The 19,126-nt window shown below is 40.3% G+C and overlaps 1 protein-coding gene across 1 annotated transcript in view; it reads right to left on the reverse strand.

The window, feature by feature from the left end:
• The window catches only part of itga3b (integrin, alpha 3b), a 41,857-nt gene continuing 22,731 nt past the window's right edge, over positions 1 to 19,126 (reverse strand). Inside the window, exons 3-26 of the mRNA XM_050060572.1 lie at positions 17,484 to 17,566; positions 15,652 to 15,901; positions 15,342 to 15,440; positions 15,020 to 15,224; positions 13,914 to 14,107; positions 13,310 to 13,398; positions 13,077 to 13,213; positions 12,840 to 12,923; positions 12,680 to 12,747; positions 12,329 to 12,474; positions 12,071 to 12,217; positions 11,719 to 11,816; positions 11,097 to 11,265; positions 10,864 to 10,938; positions 10,691 to 10,770; positions 8,556 to 8,633; positions 8,348 to 8,450; positions 7,844 to 8,020; positions 5,693 to 5,827; positions 3,056 to 3,169; positions 2,848 to 2,946; positions 2,394 to 2,519; positions 1,998 to 2,153; positions 1 to 1,649 (exon numbers count right to left, since the gene is read on the reverse strand). Coding sequence (XP_049916529.1) covers positions 2,043 to 2,153; positions 2,394 to 2,519; positions 2,848 to 2,946; positions 3,056 to 3,169; positions 5,693 to 5,827; positions 7,844 to 8,020; positions 8,348 to 8,450; positions 8,556 to 8,633; positions 10,691 to 10,770; positions 10,864 to 10,938; positions 11,097 to 11,265; positions 11,719 to 11,816; positions 12,071 to 12,217; positions 12,329 to 12,474; positions 12,680 to 12,747; positions 12,840 to 12,923; positions 13,077 to 13,213; positions 13,310 to 13,398; positions 13,914 to 14,107; positions 15,020 to 15,224; positions 15,342 to 15,440; positions 15,652 to 15,901; positions 17,484 to 17,566 — 2,867 coding nt within the window. The 3' untranslated portion in view covers positions 1 to 1,649; positions 1,998 to 2,042. The remainder of the gene's footprint in view (positions 1,650 to 1,997; positions 2,154 to 2,393; positions 2,520 to 2,847; positions 2,947 to 3,055; positions 3,170 to 5,692; positions 5,828 to 7,843; positions 8,021 to 8,347; positions 8,451 to 8,555; positions 8,634 to 10,690; positions 10,771 to 10,863; positions 10,939 to 11,096; positions 11,266 to 11,718; positions 11,817 to 12,070; positions 12,218 to 12,328; positions 12,475 to 12,679; positions 12,748 to 12,839; positions 12,924 to 13,076; positions 13,214 to 13,309; positions 13,399 to 13,913; positions 14,108 to 15,019; positions 15,225 to 15,341; positions 15,441 to 15,651; positions 15,902 to 17,483; positions 17,567 to 19,126) is intronic.

Genomic DNA, 19,126 nt, shown 5'->3' on the forward strand with positions numbered 1-19,126 from the left:
GTTGGTAAAAACAATTTAATTACATTGAAACTGCACAGTAAAAAAAGAAAAACCACCAGGACAGAGAACAGAGTTTGTGCATTGGTTTCAGCCTTTCCCTCTTTACTCACAGAGTCAAAGGAGCCTCTGTCACAGTCACAACCTGCGGGCTCTCAGGTAACACGGACGAGAGTGGTAATGCAACACTTGGTCCCATCAGAGACTGTTCAGTGACTGTCCTCTCCTGGTCCAGTCTGTTTTCAGTGCTGCAGATTGACCTCAATGGGGGCCACAATGGCTTGGAAACAATCCAAGTGTCATTTTACTGTCTCATACAAAAATACAAAGCTTCGGGACAGAGGAACGACAAAGGCCAATGACATTTCCATTCATTCAGATAAGTCAATTCACTGTAACTTGTCACTATGTACAATTCATAACATAACTATGTATGCTAGAGCTTACAGTCTCCAGACATACAGTATATACCGTCATGTATTATTTACTCCAGTGTCGTGACTCCCTGTTTGTGATATTTTTTAAAGATACGTTCTTTACTGTAATAACACAAGACAGTGTAATAAATAATAATCAAGTGTGCTCCCACCATCTCATCAACATATGTTGGCTAAATCTACATACAGACAAGAAGCTATTGCTTTTCAATGTGTTGCAGGGGTGCTTGGATGACTTATGCATGGAGTTTAATGTGGGCAAATTAAAGTGTATCAAGCTGGGCTATAAAATGTCTTATTAACCAATGAATGGCACTTTTTTTCCGTACCTTTCTGTATTTATTCCCTGAAACCAGGGGAATATTTTTTCTACGTAGCCTGTAAAACACTTTTTGGAGTTCGGTGCCAAAACCATAAGAAATGCTAGTCTTTGTAATGTTTGCCAAACAGTAATATTCAAATAAAGATGCTCGATGCTGGTCAACATATTCTTAGTGCAGTTTGAAAAACAATCTCCTGAAAGACTGACGTAGGTTCAAATCCCGTACATAGCCTACAGCCGCCGACCACAAAGTGATGCCTGGGGACAGAGCAGGATAAGACAAACACAATCACAGAGAAGATCAATAGACTCACTCCTCTGATTAGAGAGGAAAACAGACATGGTGGAAATTAGCATGATGAATGACCAGCAACTTTGCTTGGATGATTCAGAAAGGGAAAAAAAAATGGAAACATACATGCAAACACCGTAATCAGAACCATTTACAATTTACTCCTGAATGCAACCCCGATTCAAACACTGCATTCATGAAAAATACTTAACAAATTACAATCTCTGAAACAAACTGTTCAGTATATTGCACTGAAAAAAATTGATGAAATCTACTTAAAGTAAAAAAAAAAAATAAAAAAAAAGGAAAGCACTATCCACAGTTGGTCCATGCAGTGCAAAGTCCATGTGGCTGGACCGAGCCCATTGTTCTTTGTGTGGCCTGTGTCAAACCAATGTGACGCTGAGTGGTTCAGGGCCCAAAGTAAAAGGCCTCAGTAGTAGTAATGCTGCATTTCTGTCCAGTTGGTGATCCAATACTTTTTCTGTGGCTCCTCAGGCTGAAATCCCAGATTGAACTGATAGCGCTCAGCCTTGCGAATTTTCACCCCCTGGTGCTTTGGCATTATCCGGTAGTAGACGGCTCGCTTGAAGAATCCAAGCTAGTGGGGGAAGAGAGAGAGAAGGAGAGGGAGGTGACATTAAAGAGGATGCACTCAAAACAGCAGGGGAGCTGGGATTAATGACGGGTTGAGAAGGACATTTAGGATTCATAGGCTGAGGAAAATCAAGGCAGGTAGAAGATAAACCCACGCTGCGGAAAATGGAGAAGACGGATAAAGTAGGAAGGCCAAACATGAGTATTAGCCGGAAAGGGCAGTTGAAGCGATGTTAGGAAGATACAAAAAGCGGACATAAAAGAGAAAGTTAAGTGGAAAGACAGTCAAATCACACCCCAAAAGATTAATAAATAGTATCCATAGAAAATCCATTCATAGGGGTGTCGTTACCCTAAAGCCCCACTGGTGTGTGCTGTTGGGGGACCCCTGGGGGCCTCAGTAGTCCTCAGTCAGCCTCTCTGTCTCAGAGGGCTGGATCTTCATCTCAGCCTTCTGGGCTTTGGCCTCATACATCTCCCTCCTGTTGGCTCGCTGGAAGAAGCCACACTGGGGGTGGAGGAGGGTGCAAGGGGGGGTGAGTCAAAGGTTAAACTAAAGGCTCGATATGGAGGTTTAAAAATCAGTCAGATGAATGTGTCAACAGCTATCACGTAATCCAGAGAAGATCTTCGGTGAGAGTAAAAAATGGCACATGTGGAGATATTCAGAGCTATTCAGACAGAGTCTGTGTCTGAAATACAGCATGTGAAAGAGAGTAATCAGTGCAGTGGTGATTGGTAGTCTCACCTTCCATAGTATAAGAATGATTATTCCCAGCAGGAGAATTCCCGCTACAGCTGCAGAGATGATGATCCACAGCGGGAGCTCGTAGGGTGCCTCCTCCCTCTCCACTGGCTCTATTTCTACTGTGAACTACAAGAAAGGTGGAGAGAGTCAAGTCAAAATTATCACCATTATCATCACTACCATCATTACAGGGCTGGGCACTATGGAGAAAATCAAATATCCCAATATTTCTTTTGTTAATGATATCGATACTTGCTAAATAATCATCAGTAATGTGGATAATGACTATGTGGGTAAATGCAAATGATAGAACAGCTAGAACAGTCTAGTATGTTTAGAAAATGACGTCACTTTACTGTAATGAAAGCCTTTAAAACCTGGAAAAGACAGTTACAACATTATTGCCCAGCCCTACATATTAATCATTATCACCATTATCATCATAACCACGCACCATGTCAGTCTTTCTCTCCATCCTAATGGTTGGTTTATCTGTATTGAGCTTCAGTGTGGCTTGACCTCTGACTGTAATTCTCAGGGCATTGGGATAGTCCTGCAGGAACACACACACACACACATGCAGTGTCAAAACATTTTCAGCCATGGCAACTTAATACAGTTTTTTTAAATAATGTGTCTGTGTATGTAGCTGATGAGCTGACCTCTAGCATCGTACTGTTCCACAAACGGGACCGGACGTAAATCTTAGCTTTGTCCGTCACGTTGTACAGCGGGCAGCTAAATGTCACGCACCGAGCTGTCCCCTTGGAGCACTCCTTCAACACACAGTGACATTTAAAGGACAGCTGTTAGACAAGTCAACAAACAGGGGAAATTACACCATTTTGCTTTGGCATATTTCCTATCAATGTCTAGCCCTTAAAGGGATAGTTTGGATTTTTTTAAGTGGGGTTGTGTTAGGTACTTATCCACAGTCAGTGTATTACATACAGTAGATGAGAGTCAGCACGCTCCCAGTTTGGAGAAGCAGGCTGAAGTCTGACACAGAAGCTAAGCAATGTAGTGCTGTTGATGAGGATCAGCACAAGACATATTTTTAAGACCAACCTAAAAAAAATTCAAGAGAATATTTTCACTGCTTTACCCTTCTGTCAGACAGCACAAATTTGGACAGGAAAGCTGTTAACGGCTTCAGTTGCCAATCTATGCGCTCATCAAACCACCAGACTCCATTGACAAAAACAGTCATTTTAGCATGCTTAACACAGGAGCTGCTGGTCTACCCCAGCTTCGATAGGTTAGTTATTCTGTGTCATTGTCTGTCTTTGGTGAATCTGAACTAACCGTTTTAAACACCAAAGTGTCACAGTAACACAAACAAAATAACTATTTGAGGCAGAAGTAGACCAGCAGCATCTGCGTTCAGCATTGTTAAATCGCTGTTTTTCTCAATGGAGTCTGGCTTTAAAGAGAGCATTTATAACAGCTTAATTTTCTTGTTGGACTCTGTCTGACATTGAGGTAAAGCAGTTAAAATATTCGGTAACACTTTACTTGAAGGTATCTACATAAGGGTGACATGACACTGTCATAACTATGACATGACATTGTCATGAACTTGTCATAAACATTATGTACATGTCATTAAGTGTCATTCGGTTTTTGTAATGACAAGTTGACATTGTTTGGGTTGTCTTGATTAAGACAACTTGACATCAACAAAAAATGCACCTCTTTTTGGGTGCGTTTTTTGTTAATGTCAAGTTGTTATGACAAAGACATCTAATGGTAATGTCACTTTAATTAATGTCAAGGTGTCATAATCAAGACAACCCAAACAATGTCAACTTGTCATTACAAAAACTGAATGACACTTAATGACAGCAGTCATAAATATTCATGACATGTACATAATGTTCATGAGAGGTTCATAACCGTGTCATGTCGTAGTTATGACAGTGTCATGTCACTCTTATGTAGATACCTTCAAGTAAAGTGTTACCAAATATTCTAAATATAGCATACACTTAAACTGATAAAGATTTTCTTTTATTTTTATTTTTTTTATGTGGGACTTTTTTAGGTGGCTAAAATAAATTTTGTTGCTGACTCCACCACAACAGTAGACTGCTTAGCTTCCATACTGGACTACTGTCTGCTTCTCCAAACTGAGGGCGTGCCAACTGACATCTACTATATGTGAATGAATGGCTTTATTTCAAACCAAAATAAAGAAAAAAAACATCATAAAAAACAAGCATGACAAAGATAACAGTGTCTGAAGAGGAGTAGGTAGAAGTAAAACTACCCTTTTCTTACATCTCTTCTTTTAACTATATTATTTCAACAAATTCCCAAATTTATTCACAGCTAATATACAACTATCCCCAGTCTATTTACCACCCAATTAAATAAATAAGTAATAAAATAAATATGTACTCCCCTAACACAACGTTTCCTCATCTGTGCCAAAAATATCTTTTTGTATAGTTTTATGAGTTGATTTATTTTTGTGCTTTGTTTTCAACTCATCATGCAGGCCATTCCAAAAGTCCATCCCATACACTGAAATACACAGACTCTTCTTAGTTGTTACTTAAACATGACCATTGCAGTTTTAAATTTGAGCAGATCTAAAAATTTCAATGCATGTGACTTTAAAAACAGTGTGTTCATGTGTTCCCTGTACCCCACATCGTGTACTGTCTTGACTGCTCTCTTCTGGAGGATGCATAATGGTTGTAAGTTGTTTTTGTAAGTGTTGGCCCAAACTTCCACACAGTAATTTAATCATGGTAGTACAAGCTATGAATACAGAATGTGCAGTGATTTATGGTCCAGTATGTGTTTTGTTTTTCCCAGAACTGTAACACTCTGCCAGCTTTGTTCTTACATAAGTGATCTGAGGTTTCCAGCAGATTTTGTCATCTAAAATCAAACTCATAAATGTAGTTTCATAGATTCTTTCCACATTAACATTATATATGTAATAAACTGTCTATGGATCAGTACCTAATACAACCCCTCTTCAAAAAACTGAACTATCCCTTTAAAGTAAGTAACACTGGTATAGGAATTCAAGGTTCTGGGAGACAGCCAGTACAGAAGAAGATTCACTTCTGTACCCAGTGATATTGCTGTTTACTTCAGTACATGTGAAGTTAAAGTAGGCTGTTGCTATGGGGTCCTAGCCACACTACAGTCAGGATACCAGACTGAAATATCTCTGCAACAATTAGAAAGACTGCATGACATTTGGTACGGATATACGTCATCCCCAAAGGGTGAATCCTACTGACTTTGATCAGAGCGCTTCATGCGGCAGATCCATTTCTTACCAACAGGTAGGTCTCTCTGCGAGGCGTGAGCAGCTTGATGGCTGCCTGTGGCTCATTAATATGTGGCTTTGTTGTATCGTCGACATCATCCACCACGATCTGTCGTTTAGTACGTTTTCGCCCGCTCTCTGACAACTGGAAGACAAAAGAGGGAGAAGGGAACATGGGAGAAGGAAGCAGATGAGACAGAGACATGACATCAGAGGGCTCGTGGTAATTACTGGTCTTGATAAAGACATTACTAAATTCTTCTCAGAATAGCACTGTCATTTTTACTGTCTATATCTAGGCCGCACACGTTATGACTTTCTATTTGTGGCTCTGTGAGGTCTAAGTGGCGACGACGCATGTTTTTTTCCGAAATGTATTTCTGAACATCTGTGGTTTGGCTTTAAGGCCATTTTCACACCCCTTTTCTACCACTGACATTTACTCGTACTGCTCAGGCTGCTTCAGTTTACACTCATGTCAGGATGAATTACAGCTCACGTAACAAGCCTGTGGACAGCACAATGGCAGCAAAGTACATTTCATCTTGCTTCAGTGAAATTCATCAAGTGCACTGTTTGATTACCCAAAGGTATCTGAGCAGTAAAACCAACAGAATTAAACTGAGACTGACTGTCACACAGTCGTTAGCCATGCAAGCAGCATGGCAACATCATTCCCATCAGCCTCAGCTGTACTTTGTGTTCAGTGCTAATTAGCAGTGGCAATCCTAGACTCTTGGGAGGCCCACGCAAAGAGGCCCATCAGGACCCTGATTGTTGTGCTGTCAGTTACACCTATCAATGTACGTATGACAGTTACAAGAAGCTACCGAATGTCCTAACTAACTGTATCCGGCTGTCATACAGTAGCCAGAAAGGGCCCGATTCAGCTGATTGCCACCAATCAGTTAGTCTGTTAAGCCTCTTTCACACAGAACGCGATTTTCGCGGCGCCCACCGCGGGGTAGGGCGCAGAGCAAAAGGAGAGCAAGGCGCGCAAGACAGGATTTGGGGGAGTACAGGCTTGTTCAGGAGCTACAGCTCCATGGTGACCGCTTCCGGGTCTACTTCAGACTCTTCTCTGCTATTGGACGCGCCAAGGTGTCGTCACAAATTAAAAAATGTTCAATTCGAGCACAGGCTGGCGGGGCAAGGACAAAATTGCAAGGTCCCGCAGAATTCAAGGGATTGGCTAAATTTGCTTCAATTGCTGTGCTCTCAACATCACAAAATCCTGAAGGGACTGTTTAAGGGCCAATGTGAGTGGCCACAGAAGGCCCCTTCTCCTTTTTTTTTTTTTTGGGGGGGCCCCTAACATCTGCCTGGTTTGCGTCTCCTGAAGTTCCCCCCTGCTAATTAGCATAAGCTGCACGCTAACAAACTAAGATGGAGAGCACAGTGAACAGTGCACCTGTTAAATTCTAGTATGTTATCACTGAGAGAGCTGCTAGCGTTAGCATTTAGCTCAAAGTGCTGCTGTGCCAGCTTCACAGAGATGCTAGCATGGCTGCAGACACAATGTTTTAGGTTCAAGGCTTTCATTAAAGCCAGTAGGTACCTCTCTGTTTATATGTGACCATGTTGGTGGCTTTTCAGTAATTTTGGGATGTGCGTATGTCTTGGGTGTGGGCAGGAGTAAGCTGCAAAAAAAAATGAAAGAGCAGAAAAGCTTTTGCATAGTTGACGGTACACAGAAATAGGAAAGATTAGATGGGAAAGGCATGGCATATATCAAAGGCCTGAATATGAGCCCTAGATGTTTTCATGTGGTTTACAGCGAGCTGAATCACTGGCAATATTTGTGTGTATTTTCCATTCACAGTCTGTATCTTCAGTATCTGTATGAAAAGGGAAAAGATTTTGGGCACAAGACCTACAGCGTTTGAAACATGTTGGCTCCTTTAATGATTTAGCCACTGCAATAAAGGCTTTTAATATCCCCTTCCTTGTTGATATAAGCTATTTTTGTCTTTTATTTTGGAGTGCCTGGATTGCTTTCCTGTTTATCCTGTTTTTCCCTGTTTTCCAAGAGGCACCCGACACACTTTTTTGACCAACGTCTGATTACGGTCATCTCTTTTTCCTACAACACATATCAATTGGCTCATGAGGAAAAGAGGCATACTGTGGCTCTAAACCAAAGCCTCAAAAAGGGCCTTACCGTTAGGTTAAGCACGTTGACAACTCGTTCAGTAGAGTTACATTCCGTCTCCGATTGCCCTTTAACAACAATCTCCGTCAGGTACAGCAGCCACTTGCCGTTGGCTACCTCAAAGGGCCACTCAAACTCCACAGCCAGAGTCCCCATGTCTCCCAGGGGCTGTCCCAGCATGTCCACCTAGTAGTAAAAAAAAACATAGACAAAAAGGAAACTTCAGTAGAAATCAAACAGATGGTGTGACATAACAACATGGTGTGAAATAACAGTCAGGGCCTGACTGTGACTTTGCAACCCCTAAATAGTATCCACCCCTGGTCATGCTTACACCACAAACCATGGCACACATAACAATTCCTTCCCCACGCAATATTAAACTTCTGAAGAATGAAAGTTTGGGCTTCAAAGACAGGGTGGAGATGATGGAAATGTGGGCAGCACACATATTATAGATGCAATATACAGTCCTGGAGGTCTAATATAGTCTGAGCGGTGGAGGTGACTCACTTCGAAGGTGAACTCCACCAGACTGCCCACGTCACTGGTGTTGACCATGGCTGACTCGCCCATCACCGTCCCACTAAATTCTGTTGACACCAGCGGTTTTGCTCTGAATGGGGTGACAGTTAAGAATTATTGTACTCTGTACTCTGCTATTGTATTTCTGCGCTCTTTACTGTATATACAGAATGTCATGTTAGGTAATGGGACTCACATGGAGAAGGCAGGGTTGATGGTGTTTTCAATCAGCAGGGCCACAGGCACAGGCTTCAGGTCACTCTGCTCACTAACACTGGAGATACAACACTTATTACAACATTGTGGGCCAGAGTAATATTTAGTGATTATATCAGAACCCACTAGAGCCACTTAAAACATTAAACTTAAAAAAATCACTAATAAGAACAGCTACAAAATGCTAAACTGTAGAACATGGATGGATTAATGAACAGGCCTTCCCAGGGGCCCAAATTATCAGGGGGCCCCCTGGCCTCCCCTTGCAAAATGTCCAATGGGAAAGTAATGCACACTAACCAGGAAGAGACACAAAATAACCACAAGAGGACACAAAATTACCTTAATAAGAAAGAAGATTACCTTAAAACTAGGGTCAGCAACCTTAACCTCCTGAGACCTGAACTTTTGTTTGGTATACATTTTTAATTTCTCCTAGCTATTTTGGATCAATAGGACCCAATGAGTATAAAAAACTAAACATTGTCAATGATAATGTCCTCAAATGAGACAATAATAAAATCCCAATGTCTTCAAATGAGTATTTCCATATTAGTATTTCCAGCACTTCCATTTGTTGCCATATCAAACTACAAACATTATTAATCATAAATAAACAAGTTTCAATCATAAAATTTGTTCAGGTTTCGGACCTTGTCCAATTTTGTGTCAGGTTCGGCTGCAGACTGACTTTCTGACTTTTACATGGATTAATGTATTATGCTCTTACTACCACTAGATGGCACAAAAAAGTGTCCATGAACGCGGACAATGGGTCTAAGTTAAGTAAAATGAAGTATAAGGTCATGTTTGCCCTGTGAGGCAAACTGTGATTTGTGATATTGGGCTTTATAAATAAAATTGATTGATTGAAATTGATGTTAACCCAAAATGCAATGTCCTCATATGAGGACACAGGGTCTCAGGAGGTTAAAAGAGCCGTCATTGGTAAAGAAAAGAAAAGCCGCAAAACATATCTGAATAAACTAACAGCCAATTAAGTCTAAACTAGCCCATCAACATTACAAATAGGTCTAAACGAGGATTCATTTATATGATTTACTACAAAGTGGGTACCCTGCAGTGGGCTCTTTCCAATTATTTATTACTATAACTTTGCAGCGTCTGTGGTGAAAGCAAATTAATTTGTCCACACACTATCAAATTAAAAGACTTTCACTTATTTGGATTTGGAATCCATAGCTAGCCTTGCTAGAGAGACTCCAGGCCCGCAACCACTACTGAAGTTCAGCAAAATTTAGAGGGAAAGGCACCAGGTCATAGACATATGATGCACATTTTAATTGACGAAACGTTAAAACGTTTTTTAATTCAATGTACAGGCTACTCATTTTTACAGTTGTATAGGGCAATCATTTCTTCAGGCCTGCAAAAATGACAAATGAAAATCTGAATTTTAAAAAATAACTGCATCAATTTCCATATAATTATATGTCAAAGACACAGGGAGCCAACAGAGAGGGTCTGGAGCCGCAGGTTGCCAACCCTGCTTTAAAAGGGGAACCAAAAAACTAAAAAAAAAAATACACAAAACAACCACAAAGAAACACAAAACAACTACAAGAGACATAAAACAACTACTAGAAGACATAAAATGATAACAAAGTGATACAAAAACACCAAATAAGACCCCAAATTACGTCAACAAGACACAGTGTTACCTCAAAGGGGACCCAAATGACTACAAGAAGACACAAAACAACCACAAGGAGACACAAAACAACCATAAAGAAACCCAAAACAACTACAAGAGACAGAAAACTACTACTAGAAGACACAAAATGACCACAAAGTGATACAAAAAGACCAAAGAAGACCCCAAATTACATCAATAAGACACAAAGTTACCTCAGAGGGGACCCAAAAGACTACAAAAAGACACAAAACAACCACAAGGGGACACAAAATGACTAAAAGAGACAAAAGTAGCACAAAGAGGCACAAAACCACCACAAAATCTGTGTGTCTTGCTCCTGTGTCGGAGATGTGATGGGGCCCTTTGCATATTTGCATAATCTGTCCATGCTGTGGAATCAAAACTGCAACCCAAGCCTTTGATATCAATTCAATCATGTATCGATGTTAAGCTCTTACGTGGACAGAAGCAGCTGGGACTCAATCTCGTCTGTGTACAAATCGATCCCTGAGGTCTCAAACCTGAGGGTTAGTGCGACCTGATGATGGAAGCAAGAGAATGAGAGGTGTCAAACTCATCTCAGCAGAGGAAAAAACTCACCATCTCTGAGAGAAAATCAATTTGAATGAACCTTTTCGTTGCCTTTAAGTGGATTCCCCAGCTCACAAATCACTGTGTCATCCAAACGGCACTGTACGTCGTGGTCCTGAACACACAATCAGAATATTAAGAAAGTGAACAAAAGGATTAAATTCCAAAGACACACAAACATAATGAATTAACAGTGCAATGCAACACATGGCATGAGGAAATGTTTAATGCATGGACATCTCGCAGTCGTCTGCTGCCCTCCAGTGGACGTACCAAGGCCCTGACGCCAGAGTAACTCAGTGCATTAGGGATGGTGATGTTGAGCGTGGCCTGGTGGGCGTCTTCAGCCAGCTTCCCTGGAGCAGGAAAGTTGGTAACCTCCACCATCATCGCTATTATCTTTACAGAGCTGTTGAACTGAAGTTTCTGGAATTTCCCTTGCCTGGACACAAAGATACAGGGACAACACGATGGATATTATTTCTTTACTCATTGTTTAACAATCTTTTTTTTTTGTATTATTGATACATTTACATCATTATCTATATCCAGGTATTGTTTCTGTTGGAAGCATGTGGCAATGACAGCTAGGAGAGCTTAGCTTAGCAGAAAGACTGGAAACAAGGGGAACCAGCTAGCCTGTGCTCTGTCCAATATGGATTACGCATACAATATATAGGCTAACATGCTATATCCCTTTCTCCAGCCTTTATGCAAAGCTATGTGAACCAGCTGCTGTTGCTAGCTTCATATTTACTGTAGAGACATGCAAATAAACACATTTCCCAAACGTCCCTCAAAAAGCTACTTGTGACATTCATTAAAAAGTTTTCTGTAATAGCTTTAGAAACCCTTATCGGTGAAAGAGGCTTCATTATTCAGAATTTAACTTTACCTGGGGTAAGGATTTTCATGTTCATCGCCAAACTGGGCCGTCAGCTGCAGGTTGCTGCTACATTTGTTGTCTGAACCACACTCCTTCTGAAAGTGAATCTGCAGGAAACAGACAAAATAATAATACCTTTTAACTTAAACAGGGACTATCACATACATGTGCTTCAGTGTATTTTTAAGTGTAGTGGGGTGGGGGAGAAAAAATAAATAATGTATGGAAATTAGAGATTTTGATGAATCAAGATGCATTAATAATCATTTTATAATGGCATCATAGCCCTTTGAATCAGAAAATATTGAATCAGGCCTAAAGATTCCCAACCTGAGAGTTCAGTGAATGCATCACTCCATACCTCAGCTCTTTCGGTGACTTTCTGCTCCTGGCTGAGGATTGGGTACGAGTCCAGGTTCTGCAGGGAGCGTCTTGCTTTAGGTTTTTGTTCATGTAAGGACACGCTGAGGTTAAAGATCACTGGCTCCAGTTTGTCCCTCAAAGGCGTCTGTAGAATCATCCAAGAGTCTTACATTAGTCTTCATAAGCACATGGTTATTGGGTGCCAGCACCCTGTCCATAGCAGTAAATAAACATTTACAAATAAAAAATACGTTACCACTACAAATAGTTTCAGAGTTTGACACTTGGTTTTGGAGGATGGCAGGTTCAGGGAGCCGGTGTATGTGTCATCATTACTGTCCTTAAAACGAACACGAGCGCTTCTTATCCTCAGCACGTCGGCCTCCACCGTGTACTTCACCGCTTTACAAAGCAGAAACACATACAGCACATTATAGAAAACTGCAGCCAGTTCACGTGTTATTAATTACTATATTAATTACTAATTAATATAGCAGTTTTGGAGAATATAACAAGCATCCAGCAAGGTGGTATATCAATTTGAAATTATTATTCATTTACTGTCATTGAAGATAATCAGTAGTTAAAGTAAAGAAGGTCTGCTTACTGGCATTTTTCTTAAAGTCTTTGTTTCCATTGCTCAGAGTGAAAGACATACACAGAGTCGCTGTGATGCTGTAAGACACAAATAAAAATATATTTATTTATTTTCATGCAACACTGAACACACCAGCTTCAGAATGAGATATTCTGAGAAGACATCTCACCATGGTGAGCTCCCACACTGATTTGGGTCTACAATGTCTGGCTTGACATCGAAGTCAGTAGTTAAGTGGACGACTGGTCGAGCCCTGTAAACAACCCAGGTTACAGTATATTATTCAGGTTTCAAAATACCTGTGTTAAACATAAATATAACAATTATTTCCGAACACATGGGACCCATGATAATATCAAATTTTCACCCAACAACTTTATATTTTTGTTTTGTCTCTTATTTCTACCTGAGCAGGGCCACGCGGTCGTCCAAAGAGCCAACCAAGATGTCTGGGTAACTGTTGTCATCCATGTCCATCCCTCCATTGATGGAGTAGCCGAAGGTGCGGAATCCTCCACTTCCCACTGACTTCCCCTCGATCACCTGCAGAGGGCGACAATGACACACAGGATTGCAACACAATACATCTGGGCCCTTTCTATGTGTGAAGTGCATCTGTGGTATGAAGTTAAATGTTACCTGACTGGGCTCCTTTGAGATTCCCTTTTTACTTCCCATCCATATGTAGACCTTTCCTGTGTCGTGGAATGGAGCTCCAACTGCAAAGTCTGCAGACAGAAACAATGGAGTAAAATATAAAAAGTTACATGAGGAAGCAGGTTACTAAGAGGAAGCATAGGGAGGTCTGTGCATGGCATATATTAACCTACTAGGTGGCAGCATTGCACTACTGAAGGATCGCAAATTGCCAAAGGTAGCAATTTTGTGCAGCTTTTATGCAGTCCGAATGCAACACAGTACATTACCTTTCCCCTGCTGAGGAAATTGCTTAGCAACAGTGCATAAAAATCAATCATGGGGAACTGACTGCTTCCTCTTTACCATACTGTTCACAGCAGAACATTAGTGCACCACCTCTAACATACAGTGGTATACACAGGGGTAGACAAAATAATAGAAACACTTCCTAAAATGGACTTTAAGTACAAGTGCATTATTTTCAATAGACTTGCAGTTTAGCTGCAATTATTTTTCAAATGTTTGAGCTGTGATTTCATCTTTTCCATGAGGTATTTACTTTATGTTGTTCACCCCCTGTCAGTGTAAAACAAATGCCTCATACCTTGGAATCCATCTTGGTTGATATCGCCGATGGCTGCCACTGCTATGCCGAATGCAGAGGCCGATGGACCCTTCAGCACCATGGTGGCAGTCTTTTGGAATGATCCATTCTCATTCATGTAAATATACACTGCTCCTCCCTCATCCTTCATACGGTCAAAGTAGAATGGGGCTCCCACGATCAGATCATTCCAGCTGAAATAGGAAAAGGAGATATCCAAAAATATGCTTTAATACACAAATACATGCACAAACACACACATACCAGAAGAGAACTTACAAAAACATTATATTCCTTGCATCTTCCTTAAAATCCTACAGACCAAACACGGTTTCCCCTCTTGCACTGAGGGAGACACATGATTTCACCATGATGTCATGATCAACACCTTATCTCAGCTGCTGAAAGGACAGGTTTTCTTTGCTCATCTCAGCTCGCACATACATCAGCCTCATGCATTCTCCGCATAACAGGGCAGATCATAGCTGCAGAGCATTTGAGCGTGGTGCAGCTCAAAAGCGAGAGATAAAATTACAGACAACTCATTAACGCATGCAAACATAACACCTTCCTTTCCAACTTGTGCTTAAAGGTCTAGTCTACAGACTTTAGTGTCATCTAGTGGTCTCCTGTCTGCCAGGAGTGTAGGAGAGCTACAGTGGCCCAAGTGAAAACGCAAATGGCCCTATCTAGAGCCAGTGTTTGGTTTGTCCATTCTGGGCTGCTGTAGAGACAACATGGCATTATCTCCATATGTAGATATAAACGGCTCATTTCAAGGTAACCAATACCTAATGATTCTTAGTTGTAGGTGATTTCTAACCTGATGAAAACATAGCTATGAATATTATATTGCATTTCTGCCAACAGATCCCACTAAATCCTACACACTGGACCTTTAAAATATGGCATTAGGCTGAAAGAATATTTCTTATTTAATTGGCTTGTTTTGGTCCCCTGTAATGGAAGACGTTTTGACTCACTGATTTTTGTTCATTTGGAGGATACTATATACATTTGATTAAAAATCTTCATAATTAAATCTCTAAAAAAAAAGAAAAAGATACAGATAGCATCAGTTCTCAGTGTGGTGTGTAGAGACGCACTCGTCATTGTTGAGGTCGGTGACAGCCAGGCTGTTTCCAAAGTACGAGCCCACTTGTTCCCCGGGGATAATGAGCACTGGCTTGAGGCCGTCCACAGCCTTTCTCCCAAAAATCACAGAGCCCTTGGAATCTTTCCTGGGAGCCCCTGTCACCACTGTGTATTCGTCACGGCTCAGCAGCTTCTTCTCCTCAAGAACTGAGTAACCTGCAGAGGAAAGTATTTAAGATTCACTGTTAAACAGTCATCTGACTGTGGGAGGGTTAAAAGACACTGAAAGCATGGGAGAGTGAATTCATTTGCAGAAACATATTGTGTATTTACCCATATAACTGTATCGTTTGTTCAGCTGTCCAAAGTTTTTGCTTGAGGTGTCCCAGGCATTCGCTGGATCTGGATCCCTCCACGTTACATGAACATTTCCTTTATAACAAAGTAGGAATAGACAACAATGTTATGTCTGCTTCATGCACAATGGACAGGTTTCCCAGACAGAGAATAATCCCAGTGTTAGACTAACACTAGAATTTGGCAGACTTGTACAGGGTTTAATCCCTGTCTGTGAAACCAGCCCATTATTTCAATGTTAAGTAACAAAACACACTCTTTTTGGCGTTAACTCCTCCGTGCTCACCTTGCCACAAGTAGCTGCCTATAGCACCGATGTACACATCAGTGTCTGTCATGCCGGCTGAGATGCCCATGTTGCACATGCCCTCATACTCAATGTCAAAGGTGGGGTTGCAGACCTCATAATTGTATTCTTGCCAGAGATCATTGGGGTCATAGGTCAGGTCGTTGCCCCTGACATAACACTTTCCTGTCATCCGTCGCTGCTCCTCGTTGCCACCTTGGATGATCTTTACATAGCGATGCCCGCATGCCTGGACACCAGAGAAGAGTGGGGTTTTGGGATGTTACGGACTACTTATGCTCTAACTTATAATGTGTCAAACCTCCTCTGATAATGTTCTCATTCATTTGTTCATTTTCTGTAACCTCTTATCCTGTTCGGGGCTGGAACCTATCCCAGGCAGGGTACACCCTGGACAGGTCACCAGACTATCACAGGGCTGACACATAGAGACCATTCACACTCACAGTCACACCTACGGCCAATTAAGAGTCACCAATTAACCTGATGTTTGGACTGTGGGAGGAAGCTGGAGTACCTGCAGAATACCCATGCTGACATGGGGAAAGCATGCAAACTCTGCACAGAAGGGCTCCCCCACCCTAGGGACCCTCTTGCTGTGAGGTGACAATGCTAACCACTTCACCACTGTGAGGCCCTAATGTTCTCTTCTCTTCTAATATATATATTCTCTTTTAATTATTGAAAAAGAATGTCTTACTTACTATTGTATTGTGCAAATTGAATATTTAAAAAAGTGGCTAAAATCTTGTTACGTAAATTAAAATCCCATGAAACTAAAAAACAAGTAATGTCCCCCGTGTGTGAAGCAATCTTTTCTACAGAAACCCTAAGAGGCAAGTGAAAAAAAAATTCAAGGGATTCGTTTTTTTCTAAGTCTGACCTAAATTGTTTTCGCTCGTGTGTTTATGACTTAAGAACAGGTGGGAAAAAAAGGTTTTGCCAGGTTAATCTTTCAAAGTTACTTTTTTTTCATCTGTGAAACAAGAAAAAAAATGGTGGTTGAATTTCTATTTTTTTATTGTCAGGATCATCTAGGTGTTTGTTGCTGCAATACTGATTTTGGCCACAAGAGGCTGACTACCTGATGTTCTACATAGTTCTAAAAGCGATCTTTGTTTTGTGAGTTTTATTTTTGTCCGTGCTCACATTTATATATATACTTGTCTTTAAAGTACATGATGAAAAGTGAAACTCACCTGGAAGAAAACACGAATGTCTCTATTTAGAATAATGGGTAATGGTGCACGTAAATCCCTTGTGGCCAAAATGAGTATTACAACAATACAATAAACAGTTAGAATATTATCCTGACAAAAAAAATTCCACTTTTTTTCCACCTGTTTCATGATGTAAAAAAATGTAAAAGACTTAGAAAGACTATCCTGGCAAAACAAATTTTAGATTAGACTTACAAAATAGATCACCAGAAGTTGTTTTTTTCTTTCTTTTTTTCAGATTTGCCTCTCGGGGCTTCCATATTTTTATGGTTTTGTAAACCAAATACTGTTAATATTTATAAAACAATACAAGACGTTATGCCAACATATGCCATTTATTTTAATGGATCAAAATTAAAAACAAATAAATCTTTTTTTTTTTTGTAAAAATCTAGCAATAGATGGCTGCTTGCAGTTTCCAGCCATAACAGATGTGTTGCAACAAGCACACTGTCATCTGTGACAGTAAATATTGAAATACAAAGGGTTTTGTCTCAGCCTGCATCCCCTCAGTGTTACAGTAAATGTCACCATATTCCTAATATGCCACCTGTGACACTGACTATAAAGTAAAACAGAGTGTCATCTCACCAGCACGCGTCCTGCCGGCTGGTCTCTCTGACTGGCCACCGTCACACCAAGCCACATGCCCTCCACCATCTCAGATGGATTTGCTGTGGAAGTGTACAAACACCAATATAACATGCAGCTTATAATGAAATGTTTGGTCTTTTATTTAAAAAAAAACAAAAAAAACAACAAAAAACATTAAATTCAGTATCAGATTTTAACCAAACAAACCCAAATAGTAAAGCTGCATTCAGCCTGGATCATGCCTTGACATATTTCAACCACAAAAATGTGCTGTGACTGTACAAACAGTCACTCCAACCTCAACATCAAAAGTGATGAGGAATCCTTTTATTACTGTTGTTAGTCGTAGCCTCCGGGAGGCCTATTCACCTCCAGGTAGCAGAGCGGTAAGTCTATAAGTTAATAACCTTCAATTAAGAGAAGATGCGCTTTCAGAGTTTCATATCCTGGAGCTCATCGTGTAGGTGCAGCAAATGATCATGAATATTATGTATAGGACATGAAGTGGATTAGACTGTGAGATTGTTTGACACACTTGCTCTGTCCTTACTGAATAAAGAGGAAGCTGGCTGATTATCATATGAAGGTTATTTACAGTTCCTCACTCTGAGATCAGGGGAATCCTCTGCAGTGTATGTGTTAAAGGGAAACTCCATGATTTAACACATAAAGATCAGTTAACTCATCATGATCAACTGAGGGCACATTTAATTTCTACTTTATTCTATTTATTGCTCAATATCTACACACTTTTTTTCATACTCTTATTCTTACTTCTTAAAATTCTCTATTCTTTGCATCAGAGCAGCTGTAAAAAAAAAAAAAAAATCATAATTTCCCCTCGGAGATCAATAAAGTATTTCTGATTCTGATTCTGATCATAAAAAGATGTTGCAGGGTGAATTATGGTAAACATAGGATCCAGAGTTTTTGGAGTTTGACCTCCTGGTCCAGATAGAACATCACTGCTTCTGCTGCTTCAATTTTGACTGTGATTTTTTGAATTAACTTTATGGAAATGAAGTACTAAATCAATTGAGTATCCCTTTAATGATATTCTAAAGTGCTTTTTCAGCCATGCTAGCAGTGGTGCCCCCAGAAATTTTTATAGACGTGACCAGATGGGGCTGCTGATAATTTTGGAGTGGCACACCAAAACCAAAAGCCATAACTGCATTTCAGGAATTCAGTTATACTGTATAGGCTAAAGGCTAGCAGAAAACTATGTCAGTATGACAGTTAAGGAATCGCATACTAGTAAACTTTGGTTTCTTATTTTATAGAGAATGACTAATACCAGTACAGTCAACATTTTCCACAGTAACTCTGTTTTATTGTGTTATCAATCTGTAGATATACGTGTTAGGCAAGTCACTGTTCTTTAAATAGGCTGGTCATCCTTTTCTTTAAAAAGACAAATGTACAGCTTTAATTTGAAGGAGTAAGGAACAAATATTTACTGGGAACAAGCCTTCTCACGTTTAGGGGAGACTTGTGGGTCCAAGAACCCATTTTTATTCAGATATCTTGAGGTGAGAGTTCAAGGGACCTCTGTGAAAATAACCATGCCAGTTGATCCCTCGCCAAAATTATGTCTAATTTATTTTATTTATTTTTTTATCATTATTTTTAAAAAAAAA

This window comes from Epinephelus moara, chromosome 13 (assembly GCF_006386435.1).
Source record: "Epinephelus moara isolate mb chromosome 13, YSFRI_EMoa_1.0, whole genome shotgun sequence".
In the NCBI taxonomy this organism is placed as follows: domain Eukaryota; kingdom Metazoa; phylum Chordata; class Actinopteri; order Perciformes; family Serranidae; genus Epinephelus; species Epinephelus moara.